General features: G+C 47.5%; 1 protein-coding gene across 12 annotated transcripts in view; it reads right to left on the bottom strand.

The window, feature by feature from the left end:
* BLTP1 (bridge-like lipid transfer protein family member 1) overlaps nt 1–21302 on the bottom strand; it is a 705550-nt gene that overhangs the window by 38129 nt on the left and 646119 nt on the right. For all 12 annotated transcript variants that reach the window (XM_063920260.1, XM_063920265.1, XM_063920266.1 and 9 more), the window contains one exon: nt 19504–19657. In XM_063920260.1, the coding sequence (XP_063776330.1) occupies nt 19504–19657 (154 nt within the window). The remainder of the gene's footprint in view (nt 1–19503; nt 19658–21302) is intronic.

Raw genomic sequence — 21302 nt, 5'->3', positions numbered from 1 at the left:
CCTAGTAGCAGTTTTAACTGCTCAAACATCTGTTTACTCAGGTAATTGTTACCTACCCTTTGTCTACTCGGACCCCCCCAGCACTGAGTGAGGTGGTTGCGGAGCCGGCGGGTGCCTCCTGGACCCGTGCGGGTTGCGGCCTACCCTGCCAGTTGGAGCCGGGACCTCGAGCCTGGAGCTGCCCCGGAACGGAAGTGCGGTGCCCTGAGGCGGAGAGCCTCGCCGGAGCTATCCCCTTCATCCCTGGAGCCCCCACACTCCACTCCTCTCCTCGTCTCTGTGAGTCTCTCCCCTGCTGGGCTGCTTTGTGCAGCGGTTCCCCGCGGGCCCGGCGTGTAGCTCCGTGGTGCAGGAGAGCGCGGCGCCGATCACGTGGTGCCGCTCCCGGGACCGGCCGCGGCCGCCGCTGCCTCCAGCGCTCGCCGCACGCCTTCTGAGGCCCCACTTAGGACGCTGGGACACCCACCACTACCACCACCAAGCTTTTCCCGTAGGCTGGGGCTGCATGAGGCCGTAATACAGGCATTTGGAAATAGGAACCTGGCGGCGCCATCTTTATTTCTGGAAAGGTGCCCACACTGAGAGATAATACAGGCATTTGGAAATAGGAGCCTGGCGGCGCCATCTTTATTCCTGGAAAGGTGCCCACACTGAGAGACGCTGTCCTGTGGAGATTCACTGCCCGGTTAGCACCTCTAGTGTTGGTGACAGGTGCTGTTGGCACAGAATTCCAGCCACTTCACTAGCTATATGAGATGAGTTAAACCTGACTACACACTCTTTGCCTGACATAGGGAACTGAAGCTCCCCCTTGTGGGTCCTTATTGAATCTCACCTCCCCTTCTGTCACACCTGCCTGTATTATAACAAAACAACTTGCCTACAAGTAGTCACCGCCGTGTGACCACCATGTCCCTACCCCAACGGGAATAGATGCCTCCTCCGGCGGTCATGTAAGGCCGTCTCGAGGAGTAATGGCTGACACCTTCTGACACGTACTACCACCAAAACGACCACAGATCTGTCTCGCTGATTCTACAGTCTTCTGCTAGACCCGACACGATAACGCAACCACTCTGACATGCCCGTAACCATGCTATCTGCCGTACGTACCCACCACTGCACCTGACACTCTCTTCTACATGGTGGCGACGTAGTGATCTGTGAATATCAGCCCCTAGCTTTGGGATATGGGACCGAGGGAGTGATCAAGGTGTGATCTGTGATACTGAGCCGCCCAATACCCCTGCTCCAGCTCTTGTCGTGCAGGTTCCGACGCTCCTATCCCCTTCCTATTACCCATGAGTCGCAGGAAACGTAGGGGAGTGAAAACCTCTATTTGTCAGTCTGAAGTTACCCCCCGCTCAGACCTAAGGCGGTTTCTCAATCTCCGGAAAGATACAGGTATGTCGACTCCATCGACGCCTTCCTCTCCGGCTCAATCCGAGAGGTCGGAGACGCAAGGCGAAACCAGGGTGACTCCACCAGATAGGAGCTCCGCTGGACAGCAAGATATGCAGAAAGTCCTCAACCTCTTACAGACCTTGCCCACTAAGGCGGACTTCACATCTTTGGAAAGTAAACTTCGGGACGTGGTCCACTCTGAGGTGTCCTCACTTTGGTCCGAACTGACTCAGCTGGGCTCTCGTATCGAAACATTGGAGACTAGGGGAGATGAATCCAACGCTTTTCAACACGCATTGGTGGATACTATCAGACTTCAAGCAGAGGAGATTCAGAGCCTGCACGACCATCTTGATGATATAGACAACAGGGGACGTAGGAACAACCTGCGAGTGAGGGGCATCCTTGAAGACATACCACAGCAAAGCATCCCAGATGTCCTCAACAAGATTTTCGGTGCAGTCCTGGAAACCGACCCAAACGACCCCATTGTCTTCGACAGGGCACACAGAGCGCTGCGTCCCAGAGGCCTGCAGTCCGAACGACCAAGAGACATTATTTGCCGTCTTCACTACTATAGCCAAAAAGACGAGATAATTAGGAAACTCCGGAACGCCGGAGACCTAGACTTCAATGGCTCACCTATCCAGGTCTTCCAAGATCTTTCTCGCCACACCCTACAGTCTAGACGTCAATTAAAGCCCTTAACTGATGCCCTCCGTAAAAGCAATATCAAATACAGATGGGGATTTCCTTTCAGCATTACAGCAACCAATGAAGGTCGGTCTGCCACGATTCGGACCCCCGAGGATGTCGCCCTCTTCTGCTCCACCCTATCTATTGATCCTGTGCAGGTCCCTGAGTGGCAATCCGTATGTTCGAGGATTCGCCCCCCCCAACCCCCCCCCGGATTGACATACCTTTCCAAAACAGTGGGATCTCCTTCAGCAGCACAGAAACAGAACCGCTCCCTTCCGTCCCCTTCATCTTCCTCCTCGGCTGCGAAGATCTGATCACCCCACCCTTAGAGTGGCAACTTTTTCTAGCTACGCGGGATTGACTGGCACAAAGAGGACTCCTTCATTATGTCGTGACCCTATGGGAGGGGCCACTGCACCTCCATGAAGACTTCCTCCCTTGAGGCACCTTGCAGTCGAAGGGCGTGATGCCTCTCGGACCCCCTTCTCTATATTTGATAGTCCCATTATGCTCGATGGGCCTAGACATTTTAATTTCCCGAATAGAGTGGGGATTAAACAACTCTGCCACGGTCTCTACTGCTTTAACATAGTTCGGGTAACGTACTGTTCCTATTATTGTGATATGCAATGTCCATATTATTGTGGTTGCTAATTGTATTCCAATGATGTGGTTCGTGTTGGAGGGTGGATCCGTTCCTCCCTTGTTACCCCATTTGCACCGCAATGTTTGGTCCCAGAACGATCGATGGGAACACTGTCCCCATTGTTCGTATCACCGGGAGCGGTGTTATGTCTTTACTTGTTCAATTGTTCTATATTGTTATGCTTTTCTGTTCTGTTGTTCTTCCTCTGTCCTCTTCTTTTTCCCCTTCTCTTTTTCTGGTTCTCTCTTCCCTTCCAGAATTACCTAGACTCACCAACGCCCAAACCCTACTCTATGCTGCTGGGACCTCTGTAAGACCAGATTCACTATTTCTTTTTGGAACGGGTAAATGGCGCTACTAAAAGTGGTTTCTATTAACGCCCGGGGACTCAACATTCCTGAGAGACGGTCAAGGGCCTTACGAGAATTGAAAGCCGAAAAAGCAGACGTTGCCTTTGTGCAAGAAACCCACTTTAAAGAGGGGGTGGCCCCCTCTCTCAGGAATCGAGACTTCCCTACAGGGTATTTCTCCAATAACGCTGATGGTAAGACTTTGGGTGTAGCGATATTGTTTGCCAAACATGTTGCCCTTGCTGATGTTGTTTGCCATCAACTTGTCCCCGGCAGGGCTCTGCTTATAAACTGCACTATTGCCAATAGAGCTCTTACATTCCTTAATGTCTATGCCCCTAACAAGGTACAGCCAGGCTTTTTGGAAAGAGTCCTCACCCTAGCCCAACCACATATTAATGGGGTTTTGCTCTTTGGCGGGGATTTAAACTGGTCTTTGGAGCCCCGATTAGACTCCTCCAACCCCTCCCCTAGGTATTCGGATAAACTGCATCGTAGGGTCCGGAGGATTCTACATAACTTTCAACTCATTGATGTCTGGAGGATACAACACCCCTCTACTCGTGATTTTACCTTTTATTCACACCCTCACAACACTTACACTAGGATTGACTACTTATTTATCCCGCATAGATTTTTGCACCTGGCTGAGGCTTCTGCTGTGGGCAACATATCCTGGACAGATCATGCTCCTGTCTCTTTGGGGGTTCGCTTGTCTCCTGCTCGCCCAAATTCTTACACGTGGAGATTAAACGAAATGATCATCCAGGATCCCTATTGCCAACAGCAGATCAGGGAGGCTATAGCTGACTATATTGATGTTAACGACACAGAGGAGGTCTCTAAAGTGGTAGTCTGGGAGGCCCACAAATGTGTAATAAGGGGAAAACTCATTCAACTGGGCGCCCATAGGAAAAAACAACACATGGCGGCACGGGAGGCCTTGTTACAAAAAATTCAAGCCTTAGAACTTCTCCATAAATCCACCATGTCAGACGATAACCTTCAATCTTTACTAATGGCTCGGAAGGAATTAGACTCGCTTATGTCCCATAGACTGAAATTAGAGGCTAGAAAATGCCGTAGTCATTATTTTCTATGGGGGAATAAGCCTGGGAAGCTGCTGGCGCGGGCTCTCCAAGCTCAACGTACGGCATCTTTTATATCTAAAGTAAAATCGCATACTGGCACAACACAACACACCACGACAGAGATAGCAGCAGCCTTCCGACATTATTATACCCAGTTATACAATCTAAGAGGCTCTACGGAGGTTGAATCTGACCTTTTCCGAAATGCCTCTATTGCAGAGTTCTTGCGTGAAATTAATTTCCCCACACTTACACCTGAAGAAGTCGAGTCACTTGAGGACCTCTACACTCTGGCAGAGCTTGAAGAAGCTATTAAAACCACCCCTAATGGCAGGAGTCCGGGCCCCGACGGCTTCTCTTTAGCCTATTATAAGACATTTGGAGATGTTTTGCTGCCTCTGATGCTTAGAGGTTTTAATCAGGTTTCAGACCAGTCCTCCTTCTCTCCCCAGTCTATGCTTGCACATATCACAGTGATCCATAAGGAGGGCAAGGATCCGACCCAATGTTCCAGTTATAGGCCCATTTCCCTGCTAAATGTAGACTTGAAGCTCTTCGCCAAATTAATGGCGAATCGTTTAAAACTCTTCCTTCCAAAACTGATACACTCGGACCAGATGGGTTTCGTTCCGGGCCGTGAGGCCAGGGATAACACCACGAAGGTTCTGGACTTAATTTATTACGCATCAACTTGTAAATCCCCTTCCATTCTCCTCTCAACAGACGCAGAAAAAGCGTTCGACAGAGTTGACTGGGATTTCCTGTTGGGGGTGCTGGAGCACATGGGCTTGGGCCTAGTGGGCCTCCAGAGAATTAGGGCCCTGTACTCTGGACCCGCAGCTCGTGTTCGTATCAATGGAGAACTGTCGGACCCGTTCCAGATACGGAATGGCACTCGTCAGGGGTGCCCTTTGTCACCACTTATTTTTGTGCTTTGCATGGAGACCCTGGCGAGGGCCATTCGTCAGAATGTTAACATCACAGGGATGCAGGTGGGAAAGACGGAGTACAAGCTTGCCTTGTTTGCGGATGATCTCCTTGCAGTGATTTCTAACCCTCTGACCTCTATACCCAACCTTCTTAAAGAATTTAAACGTTTTGGAACTCTCTCCAATTTTAAAATCAATTTATCTAAATCTACAGCATTGAATTTAACACTAGATCAGACCAGCCTCCAAGTACTACAATCTATCTCGCCCTTTACATGGCATCCAACACAATTAAAATATTTAGGAGTAATCCTACATAGGGATCTTTCCCAGATTTACCAATTGAATTTCCCCCCACTCTTATCAAAACTTCAATCTGATCTCTCCAAATGGGGTGGGAAAAAAATTTCATGGATAGGTAGAATAGCAGTAATCAAAGTGAATATTTTACCCAGAATTCTTTACCTGCTACAAACTCTACCTGTTGCTGTTCCTCGATCATGGTTTCTCTTACTGCAACGAAAGATTAGAGACTACATTTGGGCGGGACGAAAACCCCGATTTAAGCATGAGATTCTCTTTAGACGGAAACACCAGGGAGGCCTCCAGCTTCCCCACTTTTTATCCTACTACCATGCAGTACTCCTTACGAGGGTAATGGAGTGGAGTAGTGAACTCCACAGGAAACAATGGGTAGACATTGAACTGGCCTCTCTTCCTTCTCTTAGCTCGAACTCCCCTTGGCTTTCTAAAGTCCCCCAGGTATTGCACCCGCTAGCTGGTCCCATCTTTTCGTGTTGGCGTCTCTTACGCTCCCTTCCTCATGTTTCAGCGCACCCTTCCCCACTCTCACCGTTGTTTGGGAATCCTGAGTTTCCCCCAGGATGCCACTCCCTGTCGTTCTGTTCATGGCAGGAAAGGGGCATCCTGAGAACTAACCAACTGCTGGACACATCTGGCATAATACCTTTTCCCGAACTGCAAACTAAATGGAATCTACCCAATAAAGAAATCTGGAGATATCTCCAAATTAAACATTACCTAAAGACTTTTTGCTCTGCTGGGAAAGGTATACGAGCACTGACTTTGTTTGAGCAGATGTGTCTCTCCCACACATACCCTAGGCACACTCTTTCTACGTTTTACAAATGGATATTGAACCACAGATTTTCCTCCCAACCTAAATTTGTCAAGGATTGGGAATTAGATCTTGGGGGTTTGGTGACCACAGACGATTGGGAAGATATTTATAAAAATACTTTCTCATTAACTACCAATGTGTTAGTCTTGGAGACTCATTACAAAGTACTTACAAGGTGGTATAGATGCCCAAATCTCCTTGCGAAAATCTACCCTGGAGTACCCAACACATGTTGGAGATGCGGGACAGCAGTGGGCACCCCACTTCATATATGGTGGGAATGCTCTCTCTTGCAACCGTATTGGCACAAGGTGGTGGAGACAGCTAGCATTATTCTCGGTGAGGACTTACCCTTTTGCCCTAGTTTTTGGGTATTAAATCTTACGCGTACACCTAGATATCACCTCAAGAAATCACTACTTCGCCACATTTTGAGTGCTTCTAAGGCAGTGATCCCAGTTCACTGGAAATCAATAGTGTCCCCCACTATGAAAGAGTGGACCGCCCGCTTAGATCACTATATGGCAATGGAGGACCTCATTTTGTCTTTGGAAATGAGAAACACATCCTTCACTGCTACTTGGAGCCCATGGCTGGAATATAAAGCGACAACCCATTACAAATCTTCTCTTTAAGAGATACCTCCCCTTTTTATCTCCAGTAGCAACCTGATATAAGTTACGGTTAAAGCTCCTTAGGATAGGAAGAGAGACCCCCCCCCCCCCTCCCTAAATCTTGTCTGCCTACGCTATCTTTCTTTCTATTCCTCTACTCCGAGAATAACACTACTCCTTATCCCTTTGTCTTTCTCTCGCTATCCTTCTTTCCTCTCCTACTTCTATTTTTTCCTTTTTGCTTCAAGAAGTTGTAATTCATGTAATATTTATGGTTTTTTCCTTTTTTTTTCTTTTTTTTCTGGGAGATACGATATGTTTGTGGAAAGGCGATATTCCCTTTACGGGTCTCTTTATTATACACGGTGTTGAGTATCCCCGGATGTTGTATCTCTGATGTTACAAGATGCTATTGAGCTGTTTCTGTATCTTTTTTTTTTTTCGTTTTGAAACTTCAATAAAAATCTATTTGCAAAAAAAAAAAAAAAAAGAAACAGGGTTGAAAAGTATCCCCTGCTTCTCTGAGACAGGTACCGGCACTACCACTCCTGTATCCAGGAGGGATCGTACAACCAAGTGTAGAGCTTGCGCTTTTAACGGATCCGCAGGGATAACCCTTGTGCAAAACTGGCCAGGGGGACGTCTCTTGAAAGAGATCATGTACCCGTGAGAGACAACTTCTCGCACCCAGGCGTCCTAAGTGGTCATTAACCAGGTCTGGGAAAACTGCAGAAGTCGGCCTCCCACCCTGGGGTCCCCCAGGGGGAGGCTCGCCCTGTCATGCGGCAGGCTTGTCTTGTTTGGAAGCAGGCTGACGGGCGGCCCAGGATTGTTTAGAGTTAGGTTTAGTGGTCTTGGAAGCACAAGCCTGTCGTGGATATGCCTGACCCTTTGCTTTTCCTGGAGGTCGAAAGGAATGAAAGGTGGTACTCTTAGCCTTCGGAACAGAAGGATTAGTATTTGGGAGACACGCAGCCTTGGCAGTAGCCAAGTCAGTTACAATCATGTTCAGATCCTCCCCAAATAGGATGTCTCCCTTAAAAGGGAGCACCTCCAAGGTCTTTTTGGAGTCCAGGTCCACCTTCCAGGACCTCAACCACATAATTCGACGAGCCAGGATGGACGTAGTAGATGCCTTGGCTGCCATTACACCTGCATCAGAGGCCACCTCCTGAATATAGTGGGAGGCTGTGGTAATATAAGACATATATTGCCTGGCAGTGTCAGAAAAATCCTGATGCAGCTCATCCTCAATTGCCTGAACCGATGCTTCAATACCTTTCGCAGCCCAGGAGGCTGCCATAGTGGGTCTATGTACAGCGCCAGTGAGGGAGTACATAGATTTCAGGCATCCCTCCACACGCTTATCTGTTGGTTCCTTCAGTGAGGTGACAGTGGTGACAAGCAGAGTAGATGACACCAAAAGACGGGCGACATGAGAGTCCACCGGTGGTGGAGTTTCCCACTTGTTACTCAACTCCGCAGGGATAGGATAACGAGCTACCATCTTTTTAGACAGGGAAAATTTCTTTCCTGGCGACGACCAGGATTCCTGACGTATGTCAATTAAGTAGTCAGGACGTTTCAACTTGTCAGGTTTCTTAGACACAGTAATAGGCTCAATGTCATCATCTACTGTATTTGAAGAATTAACTTAATAGCCTCCACCTGGTCAGGAACATCAACCTGGGTTGTAGATTCCTCATCAGAAACAACTGTATCAGTGTCTGATGGATCAGTATATTCCCCATCGTCATCAGAAGAATTATACAAAATATTAGTGGATTGTGAGGAAGAAATGGCCCTTTTAGATTACCCCTTGGCCCCAGAGGACAATATGTGGCTGCAATGGCACAGGAGGTCCCACAGGGGGCGCCAGACGTGTCACAAGTGTATTTGCCAACGCTGCCCAAGGTTCTTGATTGGCCACAGGTACCGCAGGTAGACTGGGTGTATGGCATTCAGTGCCTGAAACAGCAGTCAAAACTTCCCCCTCAAGTAAATCCGTGGCGCCAGTACTGCAGGATGCAGAAGCGTCCGCGGATTTCCCACCCTGTGTAGCAGACATTATAGGTAATGTAGCCGTTGGCCGTAACGGTACAATATAGCCCGACAAACACAATATCTGCAAAAAACCCCTATGTTATGTGCCAGTAAACACAGGACACAAAACAGAGGATTTAAGCGATATGAGGTGACTGAAACACACAGGAGAAATACCAAACTGTACATTGTATTATTACATACTAATATACACACTATATATATATATATATATATATATATATATATATATATATATATATAAGTCAATAGGTGCCGACTCTCCCGTCAGCTGATAATACCGCGCCCGCATATGGCAATGCAATAGATACGGGAATGAGGAAAATGCTTAAAGCATTGAAACGTTGCTAAATCCCCGCTGTCTGTAAGTCTGCTTATTGAAGTCACCTGCAGTGCCGCACTCATTCACACACATATATATATATATATATATATATATATATATATATATGTCCATATATTTGGGGTCCCTGGCACTCCGGACTTACGTTCACCTTGCTCCGGTGCCTTCCCTACAGAACAGCATCTGTGTATATATCCTTTGTGTGGGCGGCACTCAGAGACTTGCAAACAGCGTTTAAAGTGCAAAAAATAAGATTTTACTCACCGGTAAATCTATTTCTCGTAGTCCGTAGTGGATGCTGGGACTCCGTAAGGACCATGGGGAATAGCGGCTCCGCAGGAAACTGGGCACAACTAAAGAAAGCTTTAGGACTACCTGGTGTGCACTGGCTCCTCCCACCATGACCCCCCCTCCAGACCTCAGTTAGGATACTGTGCCCGGAAGAGTTGACACAATAAGGAAGGATTTTGAATCCCGGGTAAGACTCATACCAGCCACACCAATCACACCGTATAACTCGTGATACTATACCCAGTTAACAGTATGAAATATAACTGAGCCTCTCAACAGATGGCTCAACAATAACCCTTTAGTTTGGCAATAACTATAACAAGTATTGCAGACAATCCGCACTTGGGATGGGCGCCCAGCATCCACTACGGACTACGAGAAATAGATTTACCGGTGAGTAAAATCTTATTTTCTCTGACGTCCTAAGTGGATGCTGGGACTCCATAAGGACCATGGGGATTATACCAAAGCTCCCAAACGGGCGGGAGAGTGCGGATGACTCTGCAGCACCGAATGAGCAAACTCTAGGTCCTCCTCAGCCAGGGTATCAAACTTGTAGACTCTTGCAAAAATGTTTGAACCCGACCAAGTAACAGCTCGGCAATTTTGTAAAGCCGAGACCCCTCGGGCAGCCGCCCAAGAAGAGCCCCCTTTCCTCGTGGAATGGGCTTTTACAGATTTAGGGTGCGGCAGTCCAGCCGCAGAACGTGCAAGTTGAATCATGCTACAGATCCAGCGAGCAATAGTCTGCTTAGAAGCAGGAGCACCCAGCTTGTTGGGTGCATACAGGATAAATAGCGAGTCAGTTTTCCTGACTCCAGCCGTCCTAGAAACATATACTTTTCAGGGCCCTGACTACGTCCAATAACTTGGAATCGTCCAAGTCCCAAGTAGCCGCAGGCACCACAATAGTTTGGTTCACATGAAAAACTGATACCACCTTAGGAAGGAATTGGGAACGACTCCTCAATTCCGCCTTATCCATATAAAAAATCAGATAAGGGCTTTTGCATGACAAAGCCGCCAATTCTGACACACGCCTGGCCGACGCCAAGGCCAACAGCATGCCCACTTTCCACGTGAGGTATTGTAGCTCCACGGATTTAAGTGGCTCAACCCAATGCGACTTCAGGAAATCCAACACCACGTTGAGATCCCACGGTGCCACTGGAGGCACAAACGGGGGCTGACTATGCAGCACTCCCTTAACAAAAGTCTGAACTTCAGGCAGTGAAGCCAGCTCTATTTTGGAAGAAAATCGATAGAGCCGAAATCTGGACCTTAATGGAACCCAATTTTAGGCCCATAGTCACCCCTGACTGTAGGAAGTGCAGAAATCGACCTAGCTGAAATTCCTCCTTTGGGGCCTTCCTGGCCTCACAGCACGCAACATATTTCCGCCATATGCGGTGATAACGGTTTGCGTTCACTTCTTTCCTAGCTTTAATTAGCGTAGGGATAACTTCCTCCGGAATGCCCTTTTCCTTCAGGATCCGGCGTACAACCGCCATGCCGTCAAACGCAGCCGCGGTACGTCTTGGAACAGACAGGCCCCCTGCTGCAGCAGGTCCTGTCTGAGCGGCAGAGGCCATGGGTCCTCTGAGATCATTTCTTGGAGTTCTGGGTACCAAGCTCTTCTTGGCCAATCCAGAACAATGAGTATAGTTCTTACTCCTCTCCTTCTTATTATTCTCATCACCCTGGGTAAGAGAGGCAGAGAAGGGAACACATACACCGAGTGGTACACCCACGGTGTTACCAGAGCGTCCACAGCTATCGCCTGAGGGTCCCTTGACCTGGCGCAATATCTTTGTAGCTTTTTGTTGAGGCGGGACGCCATCATGTCCACCTGTGGCCTTTCCCAACGGTGTACAATCATTTGGAAGACTTCTGGATGAAGTCTTGTCTGACTTGATCAGCACCGGCCGGTGTTGAAGCAGGGGACTAGCCTGACTTAGGGCATTGTAAATGGCCCTTAGTTCCAGAATATTTATGTGAAGGGAAGTCTCCTGACTTTTCCATAGTCCTTGGAAGTTTCTTCCCTGTGTGACTGTCCCCCAGCCTCGAAGGCTGGCATCCGTGGTCACCAGGACCCAGTCCTGTATGCCGAATCTGCGGCCCCCTAGAAGATGAGCACTCTGCAGCCACCACAACAGCGACACCCTGGCCCTTGGAGACAGGGTTATCCGCCGATGCATCTGAAGATGCGACCCGGACCACTTGTCCAACAGATCCCACTGGAAGATCCTTGCATGGTTCCTGGCGAATGGAATTTCTTCGTAAGAAGCTACCATCTTTCCCAGGGCTCGCGTGCATTGATGCACCGACACCTGTATTTGTATTAGGAGGTCTCTGTCTAGAGACGACAACTCCTTGGACTTCTCCTCCGGGAGAAACCCTTTTTATCCTGTTCTGTGTCCAGAACCATACCCAGGAACAGTAGACGCGTCGTAGGAACCAGCTGCAACTTGGGAATATTCAGAATCCAGCTGTGCTGTTGTAGCACTTCCCGAGATAGTGCTACTCCGACGAACAACTGCTCCCTGGACCTCGCCTTTATAAGGAGATCATCCAAGTACGGGATAATTATTTCGGCCATTACCTTGGTAAATACCCTCGGTGCCGGGGACAGACCAACAGCAACGTCTGGAATTGGTAATGACAATCTTGTACCACAATTTTGAGGTACTCCTGGTGAAGAGGGTAAATAGGGACATGTAGGTAAGCATCCTTGATGTCCAGTGATACCATGAAATTCTCCAGGCTTGCAATAATCGCCCTGAGCGATTCCATTTTGAACTTGAACCTTCGTATATAAGTGTTCAAGGATTTCAATTTTAGAATGGGTCTCACCGAACCGTCTGGTTTCGGTACCACAACATTCTGGAATAGTAACCCCATCCTTGTTGAAGGAGGGGTACCTTGATTTCACCTGCTGGAAGTACAGCTTGTGAATTGCCGCCAGTACTACCTCCCTTTCTCCGAGGGCAGCAGGCAAGGCTGATGTGAGGTAACGGCGAGGGGGAGTCGCCTCGAACTCCAGCCTGTATCCCTGTGATACTACTTGCAGAACCTAGGGATCCACCTGTGGGCAAGCCCACTGGTCCCTGAAGTTCCCGAGACGCGCCCCCACCGCACCTGTCTCCACCTGTGGAGCCCCAGCGTCATGCGGTGGACTCAGAGGAAGCGGGGGAAGATTTTTGATCCTGGGAACTGGCTGTCTGGTGCAGCTTTTTCCGTCTTCCCTTGTCTCTGTGCAGAAAGGAAGCGCCTTTGACCCGCTTGCTTTTCTGAAGCCGAAAGGACTGTACCTGAAAATACGGTGCTTTCTTAGGTTGTGAGGAAACCTGAGGTAAAAATTTTTCTTCCCAGCTGTTGCTGTGGATACGAGGTCCCAGAGACCATCCCCAAACAATTCCTCACCCTTATAAGGCAGAATCTCCATGTGCCTTTTAAAGGCAGCATCACCTGTCCACTGCCGGGTCTCTAATACCCTCCTGGCAGAATGGACATTGCATTAATTCTGGATGCCAGCCGGCAAATATCCCTCTATGCATCCTTCATATATAAGACGACGTCTTTAATATGCTCTATGTTAGCAAAAATATTATCCCTGTCTAGGGTATTAATATTATCTGACAGGGTATCAGACCACGCTGCAGCAGCACTATTTATGCTGAGGCAAATGCAGGTCTCAGTATAGTACCCGAGTGTGTATATACAGACTTCAGGATAGCCTCCTGCTTTTTATCAGCAGGCTCCTTCACAGTGGCCGTATCCCCAGACGGCAGTGCCACCTTTTTTGACAAACGTGTGAGCGCCTTATCCACCCTAGGGGATATCTCCCTGGCGGGAAAGGGTACGCCAGCAGTAACTTTTTAGAAATTACCATTTTCTTATCGGGGGAACCCACGCTCTTTACACACTTCATTCACTCATCTGATGGGGGAACAAAACACTGGCTTCTTTTTCTCCCCAAACATAAAACCCCTTTTATGTGGTACTTGGGTTCATGTCAGAAATGTGTAACACATTTTTCATTGCCGATATCATGCAAGGGATGATCCTAGTGGATTGTGTATATGTCTCAACCTCGTCGACACTGGAGTCAGACTCCGTGCCGACATCTGTGTCTGCCATCTGAGGTAACGGGCGTTTTTTGAGCCCCTGATGGCCTTTGAGACGCCTGGGCAGGCGCGGGCTGAGAAGCCGGCTGTCCCACAGCTGTCACGTCATCCAGCCTTTTATGTAAGGAGTTGACATTGTCGGTTAATACCTTCCACCTATCCATCCACTCTGGTGTCGGCCCCACAGGGGGCGACATCCCATTTATCGGCCTCTGCTCCGCCTCCACGTAACCTTTCTCATCCAACATGTCGACACAGCCGTACCGACACACCGCACACACACAGGGAATGCTCTGACCGAGGACAGGACCCCACAAAGTCCTTTGGGGAGACAGAGAGAGAGTATGCCAGCACACACCAGAGCGCTATATAATGCAGGGATTAACACTATAACTGAGTGATTTTCCCCCCAATAGCTGCTTGTATACACATATTGCGCCTAAATTTAGTGCCCCACCTCTCTTTTTAACCCTTTGAGCCTGAAAACTACAGGGGAGAGCCTGGGGAGCTGTCTTCCAGCTGCACTGTGAAGAAAAAATGGCGCCAGTGTGCTGAGGGAGATAGCCCCGCCCCTTTTTCAGCGGACTTTTCTCCCGCTTTTTTCATGGATTCTGGCAGGGGTAATTTATCACATATATAGCCCTGGGACTATATATTGTGATGATTTGCCAGCCAAGGTGTATTATATTGCCCTCAGGGCGCCCCCCCCCAAGCGCCCTGCACCCATCAGTGCCCGGAGTGTGAGGTGTGCATGAGGAGCAATGGCGCACAGCTGCAGTGCTGTGCGCTACCTTGTTGAAGACAGAAGTCTTCTGCCGCCGATTTTCCGGAACACTTCTTGCTTTTGGCTCTGTAAGGGGGCCGGCGGCGCGGCTCCGGGACCGAACATCGAGGTCGGGTCCTGTGGTCGATCCCTCTGGAGCTAATGGTGTCCAGTAGCCTAAGAAGCCCAAGCTACCACCAGTTAGGTAGGTTCGCTTCTTCTCCCCTTAGTCCCTCGCTGCAGTGAGTCTGTTGCCAGCAGATCTCACTGTAAAATAAAAAACCAAAATATACTTTATTTCTAGGAGCTCAGGAGAGCCCCTAGTGTGCATCCAGCTCAGCCGGGCACAAGATTCTAACTGGGGTCTGGAGGGGGGTCATGGTGGGAGGAGCCAGTGCACACCAGGTAGTCCTAAAGCTTTCTTTAGTTGTGCCCAGTCTCCTGCGGAGCCGCTATTCCCCATGGTCCTTACGGAGTCCCAGCATCCACTTAGGACGTCAGAGAAAAAGACCCCACTGGGCCAATTTATTGGTAACGTTTCGGGGTGTTGTTCCCCTTCCTCAGACAATTTAACACATCAAAAGCAGTGACTTTTATAGACAAAACAATCAAACAATCAAACCTGTGACTCTCCTGTGCCCTCCAGTGTGCGCCCCACGCTCCCGGCTGCCGTCCCTCCAAGGCACTTCCGGTCGCGGGACTCCCGTCGCACCGGAAGTGGCGTCACCCGCCCGGCCCGGTCGTCATGGGAACACACTGTTAAGACAACAACAGCGTGTTGTGAACGTGCAAGAACAAAACATTATAGCAGCATTCCATCACTTCTAAACATAAACGGCTCTGTGTAAACAAGCAGCCTAACATGTATCTTTTAGAGTATCCTTTGTAAAATAGTGAAGTAATAAGATTAAAACATGGATATGTGCAAACTACATACAGTGCTATAGTATTACAATTGCATTAAAACATGATAAATTCATTCACTGTTTATGTATTATCGCTATATTGATGATCTGCTGATTTTGTGGAAAGGGGACATATGTGCATTAGAGGCCATTGTCGAAGCTCAAAACCTTTCCATTAGTCCCATTAAATTCACCATGGCGAGTAGTACTAGTGAAATTTGTTATCTAGATATTAATATACAGATCAAAAATAATCAGATACACACCTCGCTATACACGAAGCCCACGGATCGGAATACGATCTTACATGCGGATAGTTTTCATCCCAAAAACACCATCCGTGGGCTACCGTATTCACAATTTGTCCGTGTATGCAGGACAAACAGTGACCAAGAAATGATGTTCAAGCAACTTGATAACATGATTGAGAAATTTAGGGCAAGTGGATACTCCCTAAGTGAATTAAATAAAGCTAAGGACAAAGCGATAAGGATTACCCGACAGAATCCTAAGGGTGTTTTATCTGGTAAGAACAATAAAAAATTAACGGATACAATTGCATGGGTAAATGAATATAATGAACAAAGTCCAAGAACTTCACAGAAAGCCAAGGAATTATGGCAAATGGTGAGAACTGACCCAGAGCTAAAATGTTTTAATAAAACCAGACTCATGCCCAGTTACTCGCGAGGGAGGAATTTGAGAGATCTGCTAGTCAAAACCGATGTGACCGGTTTTCTTGAACCCACTACATCTCACAATTTCCTTAGTCGGAAAAATGGATGCTTTAAATGCCTGGGCTGTACGACATGTTCATACATGCTCACTGGGGACTCTATCCCACAGCCTCATACGGGCAAACGACTTAGCATCAAATGGCCTCTCACATGCACCAGCCGTTTCGTAATCTATGTCATAGTGTGCCCTTGTGGCTTATACTATGTAGGTAAAACCGAATGTCCGCTAAAGGTGAGGCTCACCCAGCATAGATCTGCAATACGAAATGCACTTTTATCGGGTACAAGTGAGCAGCCAGTGGTACGGCACTTTGTACAAGCCCGACATAATTTATCCAGTTTAAAGTACAAAGCAATTGATTGTGTGCCAGCCTCACGGCGGGGCGGCAATCGGGGTAAAAAGCTTTTACAACTTGAGTCTAGATGGATCTTTAGGCTGGATTGTCTAGCTCCTAAGGGTCTTAATGAAACTTTGGGTTTAGCTCATTTTTTGTAAGGTAAATCTATTAGACTCTTCTCAAGTCAGTAGTGCGTGTATAAAATAGAGGACTGATATCAGTATTTTAAACAAAGATGATAGATCTGGCTTTCAGCCACTAGATGGCAGCAGGCCTCTGGAGCACGCTTGTCCTTGATTAATTTATAAAGCATTAATCATTTATTTATATTTACAGTTGTATGGTATTAGTGACTGTTTTTAAAAAAAAATCTGGTGATGAATTTATCATGTTTTAATGCAATTGTAATACTATAGCACTGTATGTAGTTTGCACATATCCATGTTTTGATCTTATTACTTCACTATTTTACAAAGGATACTCTTAAAGATACATGTTAGGCTGCTTGTTTACACAGAGCCGTTTATGTTTAGAAGTGATGGAATGCTGCTATAATGTTTTGTTCTTGCACGTTCACAACACGCTGTTGTTGTCTTAACAGTGTGTTCCCATGACGACCAGGCGGGTGATGCCACTTCCGGTGCGACGGGAGTCCCGCGACCGGAAGTGCCTTGGAGGGACGGCGGCCGGGAGCGTGGGGCGCACACTGGAGGGCACAGGAGAGTCACAGGTTTGATTGTTTTGTCTATAAAAGTCACTGCTTTTGATGTGTTAAATTGTCTGAGGAAGGGGAACAACACCCCGAAACGTTACCAATAAATTGGCCCAGTGGGGTCTTTTTTTGCACTTTAAACGCTGTTTGCAAGTCTCTGAGTGCCGCCCACACAAAGGATATATATATATATATATATATATATATATATACACACACACACACACACACACATACATATATATGGAGCCCTGATGCACCTAGCCCCTCAGGGTACAGAATATAGTGATAGCAATATGTGATACAGGAGAATGGAATCCCACACAACAGCTACAGGCACACTCAGTCACAGGTACAATGCAGAAGTTATTACATATAAACAATAAAACTGCACTGGACTAGTAAATTACATATAAATATGTATGAGTATAGATATAACAATGTACAGTAGGTACTGGATGTATATCACAGAATACTTGTACCAAATATTCAGCTAGAAGTACACTTGTTCTTAACTAACACTGTCTAAAATGATATGTAAAATACTTAAGTGTCTGTAAAAGCACAGCACTGATGAGGCAGGCGGCTTTACAGAGGAGACTTAGCCCAGCAGTCCCGGAGATCAGCCCAGCTAGTAATGAAGATGTAACCAAAATCTCTTCAGGAAGTGAGGGAGAGAGAGATGAAACACCAGGGTGGGAACACCAGCAGTAGATGGCGCCCGGAGCTGGGGGAGGGGCTACAGGTCAGCGCCTTATCCCCTCTGCTGGACGTCACCACCGGGTACTACGGAGCCTATTATAAACGGATTTTAGTAAATCCGAACTGCACTCCCTGCCCTGGTGGATATAGTGGGTTCCCTGTGTAGTACAGTGTCCACACCAGCGGCATGGTCCGTCTCCTGGGACCAGGATTTACTGGCGGGACCCACCTGGGGAACCCTTTTACGTCCTCCCTGATGTGCAGGAGATCCAGGAGAGCGTCAGCGGTGTGTGCCTGAAGTCCAGTGCGCCTCCATTGAAAGTAGCCGGGAACCAGGCCGCAGGAGTATGCAGCGCTGCTGGGAGAGGTGATGGAGCCGCAGCACAGAATGTCAGACTGACATAAATAGTGCTGCGGCCCTTGAAGTCTTCTAAAAAAAAAGCTCTTTTCAGGGCTGCCTAGCCCCACCTGTTACCAGGCACCAACTTACAAACTGAGCTCCAGTGCCTGGAGGCGGGGTTATAGAGAAGGCAGTGCAATGCATCCTGGGAAAAGTCAAAGCTTTAGCCTGTTGGTGCCTCGGATCAAGATCCAACTCTACACCCCGATGTTATTCTCTGTGGAATACCAGTGTACCCCGCAGCAGAAAGAAATATTTCCATTGGAAATCACAGATGGTAATGGCTAGCATTACTGCTTCACAACACTGACTTCTTGGGTTCAATCCCCTCCTCAGCCCTAACTGTGTGGAGTTTGAGTTTGTATATTCTCCCCCATGCTTGGGCGGTATTCAGTTAGCCACAGTAATTCACCACAGCTAATTGGATAGCCAAGGGCTAGCCTATTAAAGGTTATTGGTTTTGCCTGCCTCAGGAAAGTGAAGTCAAATCCGCGTTAAGTGACCATTTTTTTGCGAAGTGCAGCGAAAATACATACAGATGTGTCCTCACACCTCTTTGCCACAAATTGCCTCTTGGTGTGGCGCTGCTGTAATCTGCACAGCAGGGCGGACACACTCCATTGTCTTGCTACTTTTAGCGGGAGCGTGCATATGCAAGCCCCCGCAAACCCGGCGGAGAAACACTACTCATAATAACGGATTGCAGGAGCACAGCTCCCCACTACCTGTTCCTAACAATTACTGTACCACTGGCACCCTCTGTAATGTCCGGCAGCAGTGGCATTGCTACCCTGCTTCCCGTAGTGATTAGCGGGAGCATGTGTACACTTCCGCTATGGTACGCCTTGCAGGGAATAGGACACATCTGTAAGTCTGCGGCTTTTCGCGGAACCTATGTATTTTCACATGAAAAACTGGTGTTTTTGGCATGAGGTAATTAGATAAGGGTGGGAAAATAAAAAAATCAGTAAAACACCTGTTTTTCATGGTCGCAGCACTATGGCGGCTAATGTGTGTTTTTCCTCCCACATGCTAACAATATCCTGGTACTGGCTATATAAAATATCCCTATACTGCCTACTGGCCAAAAAAATATCCCTAATGTGTGTGTACAAGTGGTAGTGAATATTGATAGTAAGCTACACTAGGGCAGGGACTGATGTGAATGGCCAAATATTCTCTGTACAGCGCTGTGGAATATGTGCACTATATAAATAAATGGTAATGAAATAACAAATATAACTTACGTGGTATTTCCCATAACATTGCTCATATTCATTTGAACATTCAGCTGTTTCAGATTTATTGCAAACACAACCAGTGTTTCCCAAGGGGACCCCTGCTGGCTTGATGGTTTATTGGCTTTACTGAATGCGGGTGTTAACGACTTTGTGACTGAATCTGAATGAGAGAAAGAAGGACAGAAATTTTTTTGAGGAAAAGCTAAAAAAAACAAACAAAAAGACTCCACTAAATGTTAAACAAGACCAATCATACAAAATAATAGTTATGGTAGACTTACCGTTGATAGCTCTATTGCTCCTAAGTCCACAGTATACACAGGATAAACATTGGGATATGAGGTAGCGACAGCAGATTGGCACCAACGATCAAAGCTTCCGGCCTCCCAGAATGCAACGGGCCAGTACCCTATATCCCCGCCTCAGGCAATTCAGTTGTTTTCCAAAGCTCAAGGCAGGAGCATCATAGAGAGCTCTGCAGATGATGAAGTTCTGCCCACCTAATCAGGAAAGAAGAACACACATGCACACCCTTCCGTACAAAAAGGAAGAGGTTAGTAGGTGAAAGGATCCTCAAATCAGGTGCGTCAGGGTGGGATCCCTGTGGATACTGTGGACTTAGGAGAAATACAGTTATCAACAGTAAGTCTTCCATAACTATTATTTCTCCTGCAGGGTCCACAGATTATCCACAGGATAAACATTGGGATGACCCAAAGCAAATTTAGTGGTGGGGACGCTCCTGATTGGACAGGAGAATCCTTTGCCTGAATTAAGCGTCCTGAAAGGCAAAGGTATCAAATGCATAATGTCTAATGAACTTGTTAATGGAAGACCATGTGGCTGCCTTACATATCTGTTCAGCTGAAGCACCATGTTGTGCTGCCCATGAAGAACCTACCTTAAGAGTTGAGTGAGAAGAGACATTAGCCGGAATAGGGAGATCAGCTTGAGAATATGCTTCTGAAATAGTCATCCGAAGCCACCTTGCCAGTGTCTGCTTGTCAGCAGGCCATCCACAAAGTGAGTGTGTCTTTCTGATGGCACTGGTACGATCCATGTAGATCCTTAAGGCACGGACTACGTCCAATGATGCATCTCCCGCAAAAAGGTCTGGCCCTTGGAAGGCTGTGACAACAATTTCTTCATTAAGGTGGAATTTAGACACCACCTTATGAAGATAACCAGATTTGGTTCTAAGAACCACTCTATCTGGATGAAAAATTAGAAGAGGAGGGCGACAAATTAGAAGAGGAGGGCGACATAATAATGCCCCTAAATCTGAAACTCTTCTAGCTGAAGCAATAGCCAGTAGAAAGAGACGTTAGCGGTCAACCATTTAAGATCCACTTGCTTTAGTGGTTCAAATGGAGCAACTTGAAGCGCCTTTAGGACTAAACTTAAATCCCAAAGCACTGCAGGAGGAACAAAGGGAGGTTGGATGTGAAGCATTCCCTGGAAGAAAGTGCGAACATTCTGTAGGTTAGCAATTTTCTTTTGGAACTATACAGCCAATGCGGACACCTGCACCCTCAAGGAAACTACCCCTAGCACTTTGTCCATTCCTGCCTGAAGGAATGCTAGGACTCTGGAAAGACCTAGGGTCAAATTTCTGGTCACTGCACCACTGAATATAGGCTCGCCATATTCGGTGATAAATGCGAGCTGAGGATGGTTTCTTTGCTCTGAGCATTGTTTGAATTACCTGTTGTGACAATTTTCAGAATTGAAGTCTCAAGAGTCATGCCGCCAAAGACAGTCCATCCAGGTGCTTGTAATAGCAAGGACCCTGTGACAGTATATCT

Source organism: Pseudophryne corroboree, chromosome 1 (assembly GCF_028390025.1).
Source record: "Pseudophryne corroboree isolate aPseCor3 chromosome 1, aPseCor3.hap2, whole genome shotgun sequence".
Taxonomy (NCBI): Eukaryota; Metazoa; Chordata; class Amphibia; order Anura; family Myobatrachidae; genus Pseudophryne; species Pseudophryne corroboree.
This window is presented reverse-complemented; position numbering and strand designations above follow the sequence as displayed.